The sequence below is a fragment of the Nannobrachium achirus genome (assembly GCF_963921795.1).
Source record: "Nannobrachium achirus genome assembly, chromosome: 7".
Lineage (NCBI taxonomy): Eukaryota > Metazoa > Chordata > Actinopteri > Myctophiformes > Myctophidae > Nannobrachium > Nannobrachium achirus.
Window position 1 is genome coordinate 12,048,411 of NC_137816.1, and position 17,842 is coordinate 12,066,252.

General features: G+C 43.7%; 1 protein-coding gene across 1 annotated transcript in view; it reads left to right on the forward strand.

Moving 5' to 3' along the window:
* The window catches only part of greb1 (growth regulating estrogen receptor binding 1), a gene marked incomplete at its 3' end in the record, with an annotated part of 64,493 nt that overhangs the window by 27,377 nt on the left and 19,274 nt on the right, over positions 1 to 17,842 (forward strand). The window contains exons 12-22 of the mRNA XM_080730054.1: positions 778 to 1,078; positions 1,246 to 1,374; positions 2,659 to 2,925; positions 3,268 to 3,465; positions 6,222 to 6,405; positions 7,958 to 8,144; positions 9,244 to 9,380; positions 10,096 to 10,450; positions 11,671 to 11,786; positions 14,957 to 15,150; positions 16,922 to 17,444. Of these exons, the coding sequence (XP_080586180.1) occupies positions 778 to 1,078; positions 1,246 to 1,374; positions 2,659 to 2,925; positions 3,268 to 3,465; positions 6,222 to 6,405; positions 7,958 to 8,144; positions 9,244 to 9,380; positions 10,096 to 10,450; positions 11,671 to 11,786; positions 14,957 to 15,150; positions 16,922 to 17,444 (2,591 nt within the window). The remainder of the gene's footprint in view (positions 1 to 777; positions 1,079 to 1,245; positions 1,375 to 2,658; positions 2,926 to 3,267; positions 3,466 to 6,221; positions 6,406 to 7,957; positions 8,145 to 9,243; positions 9,381 to 10,095; positions 10,451 to 11,670; positions 11,787 to 14,956; positions 15,151 to 16,921; positions 17,445 to 17,842) is intronic.

Genomic DNA, 17,842 nt, shown 5'->3' on the forward strand with positions numbered 1-17,842 from the left:
CACCTTTGTGACATGGCGGCTGGACAGCTACAGTACCTTCGTACCATAGAAGTAATAAAATAAAAAAATATATTTGGAATGGGGCCACAAGAAAGCTCCTCAGGGGCCGGATTTGGCCCACGGGCCGCCAGTTGAATATCACTGGATTAGACGATTGCCCGGGACCCTAACTAGTGAAAACAGCAGATCTACAAGCACGTCTGCTGCTTATATGGGTCGTCTGCTTGTATGGGTCACGACTACGAGTCCCATGCGAATTGGTCCGTGACCCTCAAATGGGTCGCGACCCACCGTTTGGGAAACAGTGACCCAGTGTACTAATGGATCAATGAAACTAGGGCTGTCACGATTATGACATCCTACATGACGATTAACTGTCACTCAAATAATTGCGATTAGCGATTTAATTGTCGTTGACAATTACATTTCTGTTTGGCTTTTAGGCTTTGAAGTTGCACATGGTATATATGACACATAACCTAAATATACAAAGAAATGACTGACATATTTGACAACTTTATACTTTGATAGTGGAAATAGCCGATCTACAAGCCCACAATGCGTCACGATGCGACGCGTTGTGAGCTTGTAGATCTGCTATTTCCACATTTTTTTACTTTAAAAAGATATATATGAACATTTTTCAACATGGAAACGATTATGACGATTATGAAAAATAATCACGATTATGTCAAATAATCACGATTAGACGATTATTATGTAATAATTATGACAGCCCTAAATGAAACCCTTCTTCCTCTCTCCTGTGTCCTCCAGATCCCGTCGGGGCTGCCGGGCCTGTCAAAGCAGCATATGCCTCTGGCTCCCCAGGGCCAGCAGCAGCCGCTGACCCCCAGTCAGCTGACCCCCAGCCAGCTGCCCTGGCTGGCCCAGCTGGCTGCGTCGTCCTGCGGGGAGGGTGTGGTGGTCCTGGGGGAGCAGGGCGGCTCGTCTCTGGCCCAGGGACTCAGTGAGACCTTCGGCCGGCTGATGGAGGGACGACTGGCCAACACCAACTACGTGGTGGTCATCTGCACGGCGCCGGGTCAGGACACACAGTCCTGTGTGGTGGTTACAGGTTGGATGACCTGTTTATTGATGATTTGAACTTAATGGGGGGAAAAAGTCTTCCTTGAGACTACTGGGAGTGTACGTGCAAAGTGAATGAATGATGTCCAATATGTCTTGTTTATATAAATACATTAATTAATCATTTAACAAAAGCAAATGTCTTGTGTGCCATAGGTAAACACCAGTGTCGAGCACTGGCAGAGAGTATATTCTCTCCCAGCGAGGGGCTGGGAGTGATCCACCAGCAGCTGTCCTCTGGTCTGGCCCATGAACTCACCCAGTACTGCAGCTCTCTGGGACCAGGTACCACATCACATCACTGTACATTATTTCAGTGGTTCTCAACCTTTTCTGGCCGCGACCCTCAAAATAATCATATTTTAACTGGGGACCCCCCCACCCTGAGGAGTACTAAGAGTAGAAGCATTACATTTTGTATAACACGGTTCTATTGTGAAAATAGCAGATCTACATGCTCACAACGCCTCGCGTTGCGAGGCGTTGTGAGCATGTAGATCGGCTATTTTCACAATTTCTGCCTCTAATATTTGACAATTTGGCCAATGTTTACTTTATCATTTTAGAGGTATTAAAAAGTCCTTAAATTGTCACTTTAGAAATGTGTAGATACCTTCTATGAACTTAATCTTTAAGCTGGTTTGTTTACTGTTGAGTGAGAAAACAATGTTGCACATTAAGCCAATCATCTGGGGACCCCCCAAAATAATTTGGGGACCCCCCTGGGGGTCCCGACCCACAGGTTGAGAACCACTGTACATTATTTGACAGCTTTAGTTACTAGTTACTTTGCAGATGTAAATTATAATATTATAAAAAGAAAAGAAAAAAACACACATAAACCACGTCAGCCCTATTTTTATACCAAGGCTGTTTGAAAATAGCCGATCTGCAAGCTAACAACACGTCACATCGCAACGCGTTGTGCCGTCATGTTACAAAGCAGCAAACTGCTTCATCAATCATTGCTGCCCAACTCTCCAGTTAAACATGGAGAAATAACCAGTAATGTATAAAGTATACAGTAAGCCATACTTGGCTAAAAGTACAGATATCATACTTGAAATATATTCTAACACCAGTAAAGGTTAAAGTCACCCGTAATAAAATCACTTGGGTCAAAGGGTTAAAGTAGTTCACATTAAATGTCCTTAAAGGAATAGTTAATTCCCAAAAAGTAGTTTTTTTCGCCTTGTACCCTAGCTGGGTAGTTTGACAAGAGTTAATCTACATTTCAATTTCACATCAACTAAAAAAAAGTTCTATGGATGAGTTTTGAGTGCAGAAATTAAGTTTGAAGCAGGATCTAATTAGTCACCATGATGGACATAATATGTTCATTGTTGTATCCTAGATAGGACAGTAGTTCTCAACCTGTGGTACGTGTACATGCATCCAGGAGGCCCTTCAGGTGGTACACAGAGAACCCTTAAAATAGATACACATTTTCTGATGAGGATCTGTGGCCAAATACCTACTAATTTGGAGTTCTTGGTGGAGCCGCTTCACTATTGAGAACCCGTTCCCTCTCATACTCTGTCTGACAAGTACAGCGCTGATTTTTCTTAGATGGAAATGTCGATTCTCTGCTGGACGGAGCGACTGTGGACAGCAGACAACCCTCGCCGTCCTCCAGCAGCCAAGAGTCAACGGAGGACAAGAGTCCAAAAGACACGCACAGTCCTAAGGACACAGAAGACAGTCCCAAGGACTCACACAGTCCTAAAGACACTCCTAGTCCTAAAGACACACAACAAACTCCCAAAGACACTCCTAGTCCTAAAGACACACCCAGCCCCAAAGACACGCCTCCAAGTCCCAAGGACACCTGTTCAGGTGAGACACGCACGCACGCACGCACGCACGCACGCACGCACGCACACACACACACACACACACACACACAAACACACACACAGACATGGTTTTGGCTAGTCTCCCAGGTGTGAAATCAGTCATTACGATGCCATCAAGGCCTGCCAAAATACATTTTAGTCAACTAAATCGACTGTAGATTTAGTCAACTAAAATCTCATGATATTTAGTCGACTAAAATATGACTAAAACTAAAACTTTTCAGGAGACTAAATTATGACTAAAACTAAATGAGATTCTATTCAAAAGACTATGACTAAAACTAAATCAAAATTTGCTGTCAAAAACAACACTGTCTTGCAGAGTACAGTGTGGAGTGGTGCACGGTGCGGCCCATCCAGCTGGCGGTGGCCAGGAAGCTGCTGTCTCACGTGTGCGCCATCGCAGACTCCAGCACCCAGAACCTGGACCTGGGCTCCTTCGACCGCCTCGACTTCCTCATCTGTGTTCCACCTTCTGAGGTCACCTTCCACCAGACCGTCATGCACCTCTGGAACTCTGGTAAGTTATGGAGAGTTCATCTGTTTATTTTACATTTTTTTTGTTTTTAGTGCTATTCTATTTTATCTTCATTTTATTCATTTAAAAACATGTCCGAGCTAGGGCTTTCACCAAATATTAGAATATTCGAATAATCGAATATCAATATCACTATTCGACGTTGTTCACCGAAGTCGAATATTCGCTTATTTTTATTTTATTTATTGTTTTCTCTTTAAAAATATATAGTTTATAAAGCTTGGCTAGATAGGAAGTCATAAGAATGAGTTGTCAATGCCCCTGGTGGATGAACTTGTTAATGCTCTATACCAGGGGTTCTCAAACCTTTTTAGGCAGTGACCCCCAAAATAAACATATTTGAGCTGGGGACCCCCACCCTGACAAGCACTTGGAATTGTAGGTATTACATTTAATGTGACTCGGTTCCGCAGATAAATATTGTGTAAATAGCAGATCTACATGCTCACAACGCCTCGCAACGCCGTGACCCTAGGCTAAGTATGGTGGTCAGTTGGCCTGGTTAGATGACTGGTTGGTCCGTCTATCTGTCCATTCTAACTCTAATGTCAAGTTCAGACTACTGTACATGATAACCACCAATTATCCCCTCACTGACTATAGTCATGTTTCCATAAACTTATTCGAATATAGGAAGCGAATTATCAGAAATGCGCATTAAGACAAAGCAAATTTAGCCTGTTTCCATTAAACTGATGAAATGTGATTCTTGGGAGATCCTGCCTGGGTCCGTCTGACCGACCTGCTGTAAATACTTCCCGTGGGGCTTGCACACAGTGCACAGAACTGGGATGGGGCAGACTTTTTCAGACCGAATCCGAGACGCGAGCACTGCAGCGTCGCGGATGCGAGCTGCTGTGAGCTTGTAGATCGGCCACTTTTGGCACGCAACACGGTGTGATGACGAAGGGTTAGCCAGGATTTACTTGGATGATGTGACGGACGAGGCTTGCACACAACATAACCGTAAAATAAACGTCCAATGCAAGGTACAGTAGTAGGGAACATGGCGCTAACAAGTTGTAAACTCCCTTGAGCCAAATATCATGCAAGTTCAATGCATTTTCATTCAAAACGTATTCGCTTCGTGTTTCCATTGCACTAATGCGCATTACGTTTTTTCGATAAAGCCTTTCGATAATCCACCTCCTCCAAGCGCATAAAAGTTTTTGCGGATAATGGAAGTTTATTCGAATTTTGAAGTGTTTCCATCCATAAAAAGATTTAAGCGCAAAAGCCTTAATGCGCATTAAGAGGCTTTATGGAAACGCCACTATTGTTTGTAGCTCGCTGAGCAAAGTCCCAGATTGGATTAGGATTTTCTTACTGTGTGTACTGTTCAAAGAAGTGAGATGGACGTGAACCGAGCACTTGCAGTTTTTTTGTCTTTAGTGCTATTTTATTTTATCTTAATTTTATTTTATTTCATCTTTTTTCCAAGCTAAGTATGGTGGTCAATCGGCCTGGTTATCTGTCCATTCTAACTCTAAGGCCAAGTTCAGACTACTGTACACGATTTTACCAGCAATTATCCACTCACTGACATTGTTTGTAGCTCGCTGAGCAAAGCCCCAGATTGGATTAGGATTTTCTTCTTTCTGTTTGTACTGTTCAAAGAAGTGAGACCTGATCCCAGCACTTGCCTACAGTATGCATCGCATATTGCCCAGAGTGATCCGCCATGCAAGCTATCTAGCGAGTGCAAATCATGCTGTGTGAAAATGCTTGTGACCAGCGGAGACGAGCTACAGCCATATGAGAACACAGCACAAGTGTACATGGGTTGCTTGATTGTGTAGTACAGTTGTTCCCAGACAACACGCGCCGCGTTGTGAACTTGTAGATTGGCTATTTTCACTACTTATTAGACATTTGTTTTCTAATTTACGGAATTTATTAGATTTTTCCTTTATTTATTGATGAAATTACTGTTTGGGAAACAGTGGTGTAGTATTATCCTTGTGTGTGACCCCCATTGTGTGTGTGTGTGTGTGTGTGTGTGTGTGTGTGTGTGTGTGTGTGTGTGTGCGTGTGCGTGTGCGTGTGCGTGTGCGTGCGTGCGTGCGTGTGTGTGTGTGACGTGTGTGTGTGTGTGTGTGTGTGCTGCGTGTGTGTGTGTGTGTGCATAAGGTTCGCACTAGTAGGCTGGTAAACGGCTTCTTTCCAGCAGCGGTACGATATTTGAATAAGCAGCACTAATGCACTTTATTATTTATTATAGTATTGTTAAAGTTGCTGCATACCTACTTTTTATACTTTTTTTCATACAACCGATGCACTGAGCCGCTATGCCGATTGTACCATTGTCTTTTTCTGTACTGTCTTGTATATGTTTGTTTTTGCTTCTGTGTGGCTTGATTCTCAAACTTTTTCATTTGAAGGACCCCCAAAATGATATGTATTTGGCCATGGACCCCCATCTCAAAATATTTAGTTCCAGGGACCCCCCAGAAGAAAAATTTGAGTTACAAATGTTCGCTTTAAAAATACATTTATTCAAAGATGTGTACACATTTTCACAACTTTTTCAAAAATAGCAGATCTACAAGCTCGCAGCGCGGCACTCGGTGCCGCGCTGTGAGCTTGTATATCTGCTATTTTTCAATAGCTAAAGCACTAAATAATCCTAGGCCTAAATGGGTTAAATGTTTGTTTGTGAACAAGAATTCCAATGCATTTTAATGACAATTGTAATGTAAATGGCGAAATAAACTTGAAACTTGTGTGTGTGTGTGCAGGCATCCTGCAGCAGCTGGGTGTGTTGGACGAGGAGGGCCTGTCCCAGCGCGAGGCAGAGCGCTACGTGATGAAGCTGGACCAGGGAGCCGTGGCGCGCATAGACGACCTCCTCCAACAGGCCCACAGCAACTCCTACACGCTCTACATCCTGGTGCACGACCACGCCCACTGGGACATCACCAGGTATGTCTGCCTCAGCTTCATTAGGACGGGGTACACGTTATTGTGTGTCGTTATTTTATGCTTTAACTATTGAAAAATAGCAGATATACAAGCTCACAGGCCTAGGATTATTTAATGTTTTAGCTATTGAAAAATAGCAATCGGCCTGGTTAGATGACTGGTTGGTCCGCCTATTTGTCCATTCTAACTCTAATGCCAAGTTCAGACTACTGTACACGATTTTACCACCAATTAACCCCTCACTGGCATTGTTTGTAGCTCACCGAGCAAATCCCCAGATTGGATTAGGATTTTCTTACTGTGTGTACTGTTCAAAGACGTGAGACGGATGTGATCCGAGCACTTGCTTACAGTATGCATCGCATATTGCCCAGAGTGATCTAATGCCATTAGATACTTTAAACCCCATATGTTGTTTAGCAGAGTCCCTCAGGGCTCTATGCTTGTGCGATCTGATATTTTATGCTAAGGTATATATATGAATATGGATGCTGAGGTTCAAGTGGTTAAATACTTCAGTATCCTTTGCCAACAGTATCACTCTTTTTTTGTTTTATCAAATTTTTATTTTATTCACAAAATACAGAAAGCAAGTATGAAATTTAAACAACAGTATGACTCTTTGGGGGTGCCCGGCACCCACGCGTGATTATAGATCCAACTGGGAAAGATGGATAACCACGCCCCGGACTCATTTTTGAAGCTTGTGATTGGCTGAACCGGACGTAGGGAGCGCTCCGTTGTAGTCACTTGGACCGCGCGAGGTGCACGGTACCCAATTATCATGGCGTTTATCGTGCGCTTGCCCAGGCCTTACGGCCTGGGCATAAATATAACGATTGCATTCACCACGGCTTCGTAACTCGCGCGGCGCTCCGCTCCGCCGGCCTTCGCGCCGCTTGCAGTGTCGTGGACAATAACTGTGAAAACGAGCGCTCTATGCCGTTTCCATCCATCTTTCCCAGTTGGATCCATAATCACGCGGCACCCACTGGCCTACCGGTCCAGGTGCATACCACTTAGGCTCATTGTAGCCTGACAGTGTGTCGACACTGGTTCGATTCCTGATCCCGACCAACCTTTGCTGCGTTGTCACACGCCATCTCTCTCCCCATTTTCTGTCAGTCTACTGTCCTATCAACATAGGCATAAAAGCCCCAAAACATATCGTCGTTGTCGGGTGGAAACCTTGCATGTCCAAAACCGTTCGTTTTGCATTTATCCTTTTAAAAATGATTCAAACTAGTGAAAACAGCCGATCTACAAGCACACAACGCCTCGCACCGCGAGGCGTTGTGTGCTTGTAGATCGGCTGTTTTCACTACTTTTGTGCGACGGCTTCACTACTTTTGTGCGACGGCTTCACTACTTTTGTGCGACGGCTTTACTTTGCGAAAAAAAAATTACAAATTTGAAACTTGGAGATACAAGGTTTCTGCCCGACAGTGACGATATCTTACAAAAATATTAAAAATAAATAAACAGTATGACTCTTTAGTAACAAAAGATATCAGGACAAGAATGATTCTTATTGTGTGTGTCTCTGTCCCAGTGCTGTGTACGCCAGTTCAGACGGTGGTTCAGAGGGACTGGTGGACCAGCTGCTGAACTCCAGGCAGATCCGAGAGGCTCCAAACATCCTGATCCTCCATGTGACCTCGTTCCCCTTCGCCCTCCAGACTCAGTACACCCGCATCAGCCCCTACAACGAGATACACTGGCCTTCTGCCTTCAGCAACGTGAGTGTGTGTGCGCGCGTGTGTGTGTGTGTGCGTGCGTGTGTGTGTGTGTGTGTGTGTGTTAGGGCTGTCACAATTATTACATAATCGTCTAATCGTGGTTATTTGACATTATTGCAATTATTTTGTCATAATCGTCATAATCGTGAATGTTGAAAAATGTCCGAAATAGTGGAAATAGCCGATCTACAAGCTCACAACGCGTCGCATCGCGACGCGTTGTGAGCTTGTAGATCGGCTATTTCCACTATCAAAGTTATTTTTTAAGTAGTAAGTTGTCAAATATGTCAGTAATTTCTTTGTATATTTAGGTTATGTGTCATATCTACCATGTACAACTTCAAAGCCTAAAAGCCAAACAGAAATGTAATTATCAACGACAAAAACACAATTAAATCGTTAATCGCCAATTATTTGAGTGACAATAAATCGTCATGTAAAATGTCATATCGTGACAGCCCTAGTGTGTGTGTGTGTGTGTGTGTGCGCGTGCGTGTGTGTGCATGCACACTGTGTATGACTACATCTGTATAGACACAATACTCACTCTTTGTCCCCTGCTGTCCACTTTGCAACATAAACATGGTACACACAGACAGTATTAACATTGACCGATATTTTAGGCATATAAAAACACAGTCAAAGGTAGGGTAAGTGATTTGATGTTTAGTTTTTGTTAAACAACTTTCTTTTGTCAGTTTTTTGTTTCAAGAGTAATCATTGAAATCGAAATGCGTTCAATTCCAGCTTGGGCAACGGTAATTGCCTGTTTGTGTCTCTTATATCACTTCAAATCAGTCCATTGCCAGCTTGCCATGGTTGTGAATACACAGCAGTGCACACTAATTAAACACTTTAGAAAAGATCCAGCAGGTAGCGATAGGGTTTACAGAAAGGTTTTATATTGACCAGACATGAGCTGGACTAAATGTCCAGAACTCGAAACCTTGTATGAAAATTAAAAAAATGTGTTTGTTTTCTATGACGTGTAATTAAGTTATGTATTTTTATGTGTGTGTGTGTGTGTGTGTGTGTGTGTGTGTGTGTGTGTGTGTGTGTGTGTGTGTGTGTGTGTGTGTGTGTGTGTGCGTGTGTGTAGGATGTAGACCTCTACCATGAGAAGACGAGGTACTTTGGTGTGTCGGAGCTCCTGGAGTCGACTCGCTCAGGGAGCAGCCTGCCGCTGATGCGCTACGACTCCTCCTTCGAAAGCATGGCCTCTGCCCTGGAAGACAGGTAACAGACACACACGCACACACACACACACACACACACACACACACACACACACACACACACACACACACACACACAGAGAGAGAGAGAGACTTGACATTGCACTCCTTTAATAGATTTCTGGTGTGATCTTTGAATCTTGTCAGGAGTTGGCTGTACAGGCATTGACATACAGTAGCTCGTAGGGAGACTATAATCTGGAGGGTGAGGACGGAGAGCAGGCCAGTCAGCATGTCTATCAATATGCCTGACATACAATATGCATGTGATGTCGTTGCTTGTGGATTGTGGAAGGTGACATCCTACATGTCATCCTTTTTTTCTAATCAATGCAAATGTGGTCATTAGGATTGTGGGAGAGAAAGCGAATTGAGTGCAAAAAAGCAACAAAAGAAAAATCATTTTGACCGCTTAATCGGTCAAGTAAACAGACTGCGAAGAATACAATTCAGTTCTACAAAGTACACACAGAACTACAAACGATAGGTAACGAAATGTTGTGTATTAACGTGACTCACTGGCGGACGCACTGACGGAAATGAGCTGGACGTTTTCATACTAACTGTGACCTGACGGTCGCAATAAAAACATTCATATGAGCATATAACAACAACACTCTCACCTCACTAATGTTGTCTTGGTCATTCTCTCTCTCTGTGTCTCTCTCTCTCTGTGTCTCTCTCTCTCTCTCTCTCTCTCTCTCTCTCTCTCTCAGGTTCCCTAAGCTCCACAGCGCGGTGATCCGCTCCACGGTCCTGGTGCAACACTACTGCGTGGCGCTGATGGCCGCGTCCGGGCGCGTGGGCGCCGCCCACGGCAACCTCCACAAGCACACCTCCGTGGAGACCCTGGAGATCGTCCAGTCGCTGCTGACGTCGGCCAAGCGGTGCCCCGCCCATCACGGTCACATGGTGCTGCTGCGGATCCCCTCATTGGCCCTGGCGGCGTGGGCCCACCGGCGGCTGGCTAGCGTGCGGCGGCGGCTGGGACTGGACGACACCTTTGAGATCGTGCTGGGAAACAACCAGCAGCCCCTCAACATAGGACACACCTTTACTGAACGCATCAAGGTAGGGACATGAACATAGGACACACCTTTACTGAACGCATCAAGGTAGGGACATGAACATAGGACACACCTTTACTGAACGCATCAAGGTAGGGACATGAACATAGGACACACCTTTACTGAACGCATCAAGGTAGGGACATGAACATAGGACACACCTTTACTGAACGCATCAAGGTAGGGACATGAACATAGGACACACCTTTACTGAACGCATCAAGGTAGGGACATGAACATAGGACACACCTTTACTGAACGCATCAAGGTAGGGACATGAACATAGGACACACCTTTACTGAACGCATCAAGGTAGGGTAATGAACATAGGACACACCTTTACTGAACGCATCAAGGTAGGGACATGATCATAGGACACACCTTTACTGAACGCATCAAGGTAGGGACATGAACATAGGACTCACCTTTACTGAACGCATCAAGGTAGGGATACATAGAGATCATGAGATGGATTGAAGGATAGCGTAGTTGTCGGGTGGAAACCTTGTCTCTCCAAAACCGTTTGTTTTGTATTTATCATTTTAAAAATGATTTAAACTAGTGAAAACAGCCGATCTACAAGCACACAACGCCTCGCACCGCGAGGCGTTGTGTGCTTGTAGATCGGCTGTTTTCACTACTTTTGTGCGACGGCCTTGCATGATGAATAAGGGCTTTACTTTGCGAAAGAACGTGCACATTTGAAACTTGGAGAAACAAGGTTTCCACTCGACAACGACGATAGATAAATAGTTCAGGGGTCATCAATATGTCTGTGAAAATCCAAAAATGGCACATTTTTAGATTTTCTGTTTTACACCCCATTATATGTTCTTATTTTGATCATACAACACTAATTTACTAAGACACTATGGCATATTAGGAGTCAAAGCGGTTCTCACATTTTTAGTAAGAGCGTACAAATAGCCAGCTCTTTATGTGTTTCTGGTAATATCATGTTCCACTCATTTTGCATGTCTGTGGCAAAAATAGAACTTTAATAAAAATGTCCACCACCAGACAGCATGGCGATGACTGCTGAAATAGATCGATGGACGGATACATAGATGGGTAAAAAGATTGAATAGTTTTTCATTTTCAGAGAGTTAATAATTAATGTTCTTTCTTTGTGTTTGTGTGTGTGTGTGTGTGTGCGCGCGTGCGTGCGTGTGCGTGTGTGTGTGTGTGTGTGTGTGTGTGCCTGCGTTCATGTGTGTGTATCAGACATGGCTGAAGGTGCAGGATGCTGACTGGGTTCCTCGTACGTACCTTCACCTGGAGGCCCTGCCCTGCATCCTCATCCTGTCAGGGGCTGAACCACAGGGAGAGTCTCTGCCAAGGTACACAGCAGTGTTGATTTCGTCGACTAAAACTATGACGAAAAATGTTTGTCGACTGCGTTCTTTTCGCTGACGAAAACTAAATAAAAACTAAGCTGTGATGACTAAAACTAAGGCTAAATATATTGACAACTCGTCAACAAAATAAAAACTAGACTAAAACGTTAGGGAGGGACTAGTGGAGAAGAGAGTCATTTTATGTTTGGTTGCTCTCAGGTGTTGGGTGCTGAAAATAGCCGATCTACAAGCTCGTTGTGAGCTTGTAGATCTGCTATTTTCAGCACACAACCAAGTGTAAAATCAGTCATTACGATGCCATCAAGGCCTGCCAAAATACATTTTAGTTGACTAAATCAACAAAATCTTAGGATATTTAGTCGACTAAAATTTGACTAAAACTAAAACTTTTCAGGTGACAAAATTATGACTAAAACTAAATGACATTTTATTCAAAAGACTATGACTAAAACTAAATCAAAATTTGCTGTCAAAAACAACACTGGTACACAGTTCACCTACTGCCCAGCGCTCCTCTTTCAACCCAGTCTCTCTCCAGTCTCTTCTGACAATCATTAGCAACATGAAGTCCTCTACCTGCTCCCCCAGTCATTCTACCAACTTGCTCTCCCCATCGTTGGCTCACGTTATTATCAGCTTGCTGAACGCTGTCTGTTTTCCTACTTGAACACTAGCCTGGTATAACCAGCCTAGATACTAATGCAGCTAGCTAACTAACTGCAGTATCTATCCCTACCTTGTTTTAACATGGCTGGGATGTCTAGCTCAGCTAGGCTACTTGAACACTGCCTTGGTCTGTCAAAGGTTGATCCCAAACTAGATCCCACAATTCACCCTTTGTCAGCCTTCTGATTGGTCCCTGACTGACCAACCAGCAGGCTCTATCTGCCTTGTCCCGCCCTGGTTCCGCCTTTTTTATGCTGAATTTTCTAAAACCACATTTTTGAAGAAATAAAAACATGCCCAGTCACTATACTGCACCTGAGAGGCTCCTTTTTACTGAAACCACGTTTAAAATGAGAATTGAATACATAGAATAACAATACAAAGCAACTGAATTTCAATGGTAGTGTATGGAGAGAAAGGACTTTTGTCCCACCAAGACACAGCAACCAATGGGTGTGAAGAGGGGCGGTGCTACGGGCGGGACTTGACAAACCCTAACCCTAATTACAGACCCATCTCTCAAGTCCCATTCCTTTCAAAAGAAATGTAAAAGTCCATATTGCTCATCTCAGTAATAACAATCTCTATGAGATATTCCAATGTGTTTTCTGTGCTGTGAAGGGCAGCACAGAAACAGCCCTCCTGAGAGTTAGAATCTGGCCCAGCCCTGGTCCTTTTGGACCTGAGCTCAGCTTGTGACTCATTGACCATTCTGTTCTACTAAGCTGTCTAGAGGACACCGTCTAGACCAGGGGTTCCCAAACATTTTTGCCTCAGGGCATCCCATGAATATTTTTTTAATCCGAGGCTACATTATAATTTTCACCTTATATTTATAGCATAGGGTGGAAACCTTTTCATCTATAAAATGTTGCGAGGCGTTGTGTGCTTGTAGATTGGCTGTTTTCACTCGTTTTGTGTGACAGTCTTGTATGATGAAGCAGGGCTTTGCTTTACCAAAAGACGTACACATTTGAAACTTGGAGATATTTTTCTGCCCGACAGTGACGATATTTTAGGGATTATGTTGCGAGGAAAACATTGAGATAATAGCAATTTTGGTTAGAACTGACTGCAGATCACACACACACATTTTTCTCCTGCTCAAAGCTTTCTTCCTTTTGGACGTCCTTTTTTGATACCATCTCTGTGGTTCTTGGTTTTTCGGTTCCTCCCTGTCCATTGATTGCTATTTTTGGTGTGTCTCCTGTCCTGGGCAGATTTAATAGGCATCAGAAAGATCTGGTTGCATTCGCTTCCCTTATTGCTAGACGTCGCATATTGCTGCAATGGAATAGTCCTTGTCCCCCTCCAACAACATCTTGGTTAAAAGACCTGACATCATTTCTTCATTTAGAGAAAATTAAATTCACAATTAGAGGCTCCTTGTTTGGGTTCCATCGAACATGGGACCCACTTTTATCACACATTAACTCTATGACCTCCATTGATTAAAACGCATTTTCCAATATTATTATTTTTTTCTTTTCCCTTTCCTTTCCTTTATTACATTACCATCTTTACTTTTAACTTATCTTAATTTCATTTATATTTCATTGGTACACAATTGTGTTTAATCAATTTTTCTCTCCTCAGGGCTGTGGGTGGGTGGGCGGGTGGCTGGGTAGATGTTATGTTGTCTAGTATGTCGTACTACTCGTATTGTTTTTGTCTGCGTCCATGTATGTCCTGGACATTGTTTTAAAAATTTTACAAAACTCAATAAAAAGTTATAAAAAAAAAAAAAAAAGAACTGACTGAAAATAACTTTGTACTTGTATATTGTACTTGTATATTTTTTCAAGTGTCCAAATAAATTCCAAATATTATCAAATTATCTCGCGGCACCCCAGGTTGCCCTGTCACCCACTTTGAAAACCCCTGGTCTAGACTCTAGAGGGTATTTCTAGCTTCTAGGTTCCCATCATATCTAAGCGGCAGATACTTCTCCTGAGGATCCACACAAGACAATTTCTGTCCCGATCCCTTCGACATGCTCCCTCTGGGTGACATAATAAGAAAACAACGCATTCAGTTTCATTTCTACACCGATCACAACTTTACCTGCCACTCAATCCCAATGACAGAACCTGCCTACAAACCCAGATCGATAATAACCTGCTTGGTCCACCGGATCCTAACTTGACATCATCTGACACAAATCTCAGTGTTTCATTTGATTCAGATTTAAAATTATTTTTGAGCGGTGGTAAACCGCTCCATAGAGTGGCTGTGCGTGTGTCTGTAGCCTTTTCCTCAGCGTTTTGCCATAGTAAAACGTGTGTGTGTAGCATAGCCTGTACATCCTAGACTTAAATCCTAGTCTGAAGACGTTATGCATACCACCGCTCACTTCACACTGGGTGTGATTTTTTATCAGTTGCGTAATAAATCAAAAATGTATGATGATTATGATTGATTACTATCATCAATATTGTTATTATAATGTTGAGTTATGAGTGTGACTTGTCATCTCCTACCCCAAGGTCGCTCAAATACTGTGACCTGCGAGTGATAAGCTCCTCCTACCTCCAGCGAACCACACTAGAGCAAGAGCTGGGATTGGCCGCCTACCTAGTGAAGGCGGAGTCGCGGCCCCCACACAACCCCGGACCAGGAAGTGACCTTTTGGAGAGCGACGCAGAGAAGCTGAGCAGTACAGACAATGAGGAGGATGATGGTGATTACACACACACTCACACACACTAGGGCATTCACGAATAGTGATTTTTAGTATTCTAATTATTCTACCTCAAAGTATTCGAATAGTCGAATATTCGACAGGACTGGCCGAACTGTCAAATATTAAGTAAGCAAGAGGTGAACATTGTGAAAATAGCCGATCTACATGCTCACAACGCCTCGCGTTGCGAGGCGTTGTGAGCATGTAGATCGGCTATTTTCACATTAAATGTAATACCTGCAATTCCAAGTGCTTGTCAGGGTGGGGGTCCCCATTTCAAATATGTTTATTTTGGGGGTCACGGCCTGAAACGGTTTGAGAACCCCTGGTATAGAGCATTAACAAATTCATCCACCAGGGGCATTGACAACTCATTCTTATGACTTCCTATCTAGCCAAGCTTTATAAACTATAGATTTTTTAAAGAGAAAACAATAATAAAAAAAAAAGAATATTCGACTTTGGTGAACAACCTCGAATAGTGACTTTGATATTCGAATATTCGAATATTTGGTGAATGCCCTAACACACACACACACACACACACACACACACACACACACACACACACACACACACACACACACACACACACACTCTCAGACTACCTTGACTGCAAACTAATGATGCGTTGTCTGCTCACTAAGTTCAGGCAGATATAATGGAGTGGGTTATGTGCATCTTAAGTGGTTTAATGAACTGTGATGTGTCACAAGAAGCTGAACAGTGTGGCAGTTGATTTAACCTGCTGCTCATTCCATTGTTGTTCAAACCTACGGCACTCCACAATTTGCAATTTATGTATAGGCCTATAGTATATATAAGTAGATGCTTATGTGTTAACCGGGAAAGCATCTGTGTCATTTTAGATTTGACCTATATATAGCAAATTGATTGGCTGTTCAAAAATCGCAGATAAACAATCTCATAGCAAGTCACTTTGTGCCGCACTATGAGTTTGTAGATCTGCTATTTCTTTTTTGCTATTGTGAAAATGTATGCAAATCTTTCTTAAAGCAACAATTTTTTAACTAAAATTTTACTTCTGGGGGTCCCTGGAACAAAATATAATGAGATGTGTGGGGTCCACGGCCAAATACATATAATTGTGGGGGTCCTGTTTTTTTGCGAAGACGGTTAAGACATTTTTAGAATCGGCCTCACGTCTTAACCCATTTAGGCCTAGAATTATTGAATGCTTTAACCAGTGAAAAATAGCAGATATACAAGCTTTTGTAGATCTGCCATTTTTGAAAAAGTCGTGAAAATGTGTGCAAATCTTTGAATATATGTATTTTCAAAGCGAACGTTAATAACTGAAATTTTCCTTCTGGAACTGCTTCTGGTCCCTGGAACTAAATATTTTGAGATGGGGGTCCGTGGCCAAATACATATCATTTTGGGGGTCCTTCACATGAAAAGGTTTGAGAACCACTGACATAGTAGTCTCTCAAGAACAGACTAACTGAGCTCCATTTAAGTGAAAAGGACCTTTTCTTTGATGATGGCTGGCCAGATTGCTGACATGTGTTTTTCAAAAAACCTTAGAAGGATTCAAAAGACACTTATAGAATCGGGTCAAAATTCTAATTTTCACTATTTTTCAAAAATAGCAGATCTACAAGCTCGCAGCGCGGCACTCGGTGCCGCGCTGTGAGCTTGCATATCTGCTATTTTTCAATAGTTAAAGCATAAAATAATGATACACAATAATGTGTACCCGTTCTATGGTTTCAATATGTCTTGTAATGCGTTGTCTGTCCACTAGGGGACAGCCCTCCGTCGTCCAGCCAGACCCAGCAGTCCTGCCCGGGGGGTGGCGGAGCGTCGGAGCCCTGCCCTGAAGTCAGCACCACCTCCTCCTCCTCCGTCAGCCAGCGTGGACACGCAGCCCCCGGCCTGGCCCCGAGTCAGCCTCCGTCCTCCTCTCACCCCCTCCCCTACCCTCCCCCGTCCCCCCTCCACCAGCCACACGGCCAGACAGCGGTCGGCCACCCCCAGCCTTTATCCCAGACCAGTCCCTACCAGTTCCAGTCGTCTCTGCCGCTGCCTCCGCCGCCTCTCGTCCACTCCCATCGCCGTTCCTCCAAGTCCACCTCCTCTGACTCCACGCCGCCCCGCGTCTCCTCTCCCCATCAGAGCTGCTCCTGGGCGAGGGGGGTGAGTCGCCCCCCCTCCGTGCTCCTCTCCCGGGCGCTCTATGACATCATCACCGCCAGCGACGCCAGCGGCCTCCCGCGGTGCACGTCCTTCCTGCCGCACCGCTCTCTCGCCTGGGCGAGCAGCTTCAGGTACATAGTAACACACGCACGCACGCACTGTACGTTAGGGCATTCACCAAATATTCGAATATTCGAATATCAAAGTCACTATTCGACGTTGTTCACCGAAGTCGAATATTCGCGTATTTTTATTTTTTTATTGTTTTCTCTTTAAAAAATATTTAGTTTATAAAGCTTAGCTAGTCATAAGGATGAGTTGTCAATGCCCCTCAAACCTTTTTAGGCTGTGACCCCCAAAATAAACATATTTGAACTGGGGACCCCCAGCCTGCCAAGCACTTGGAATTGTAGGTATTACATTTAATGTGACTTGGTTCCGCAGATAATTATTGTGAAAATAGCAGATCTACATGCTGTAGCATGTAGATCGGCTATTTTCACAATGTTCGCCTCTTGCTTACTTGCTA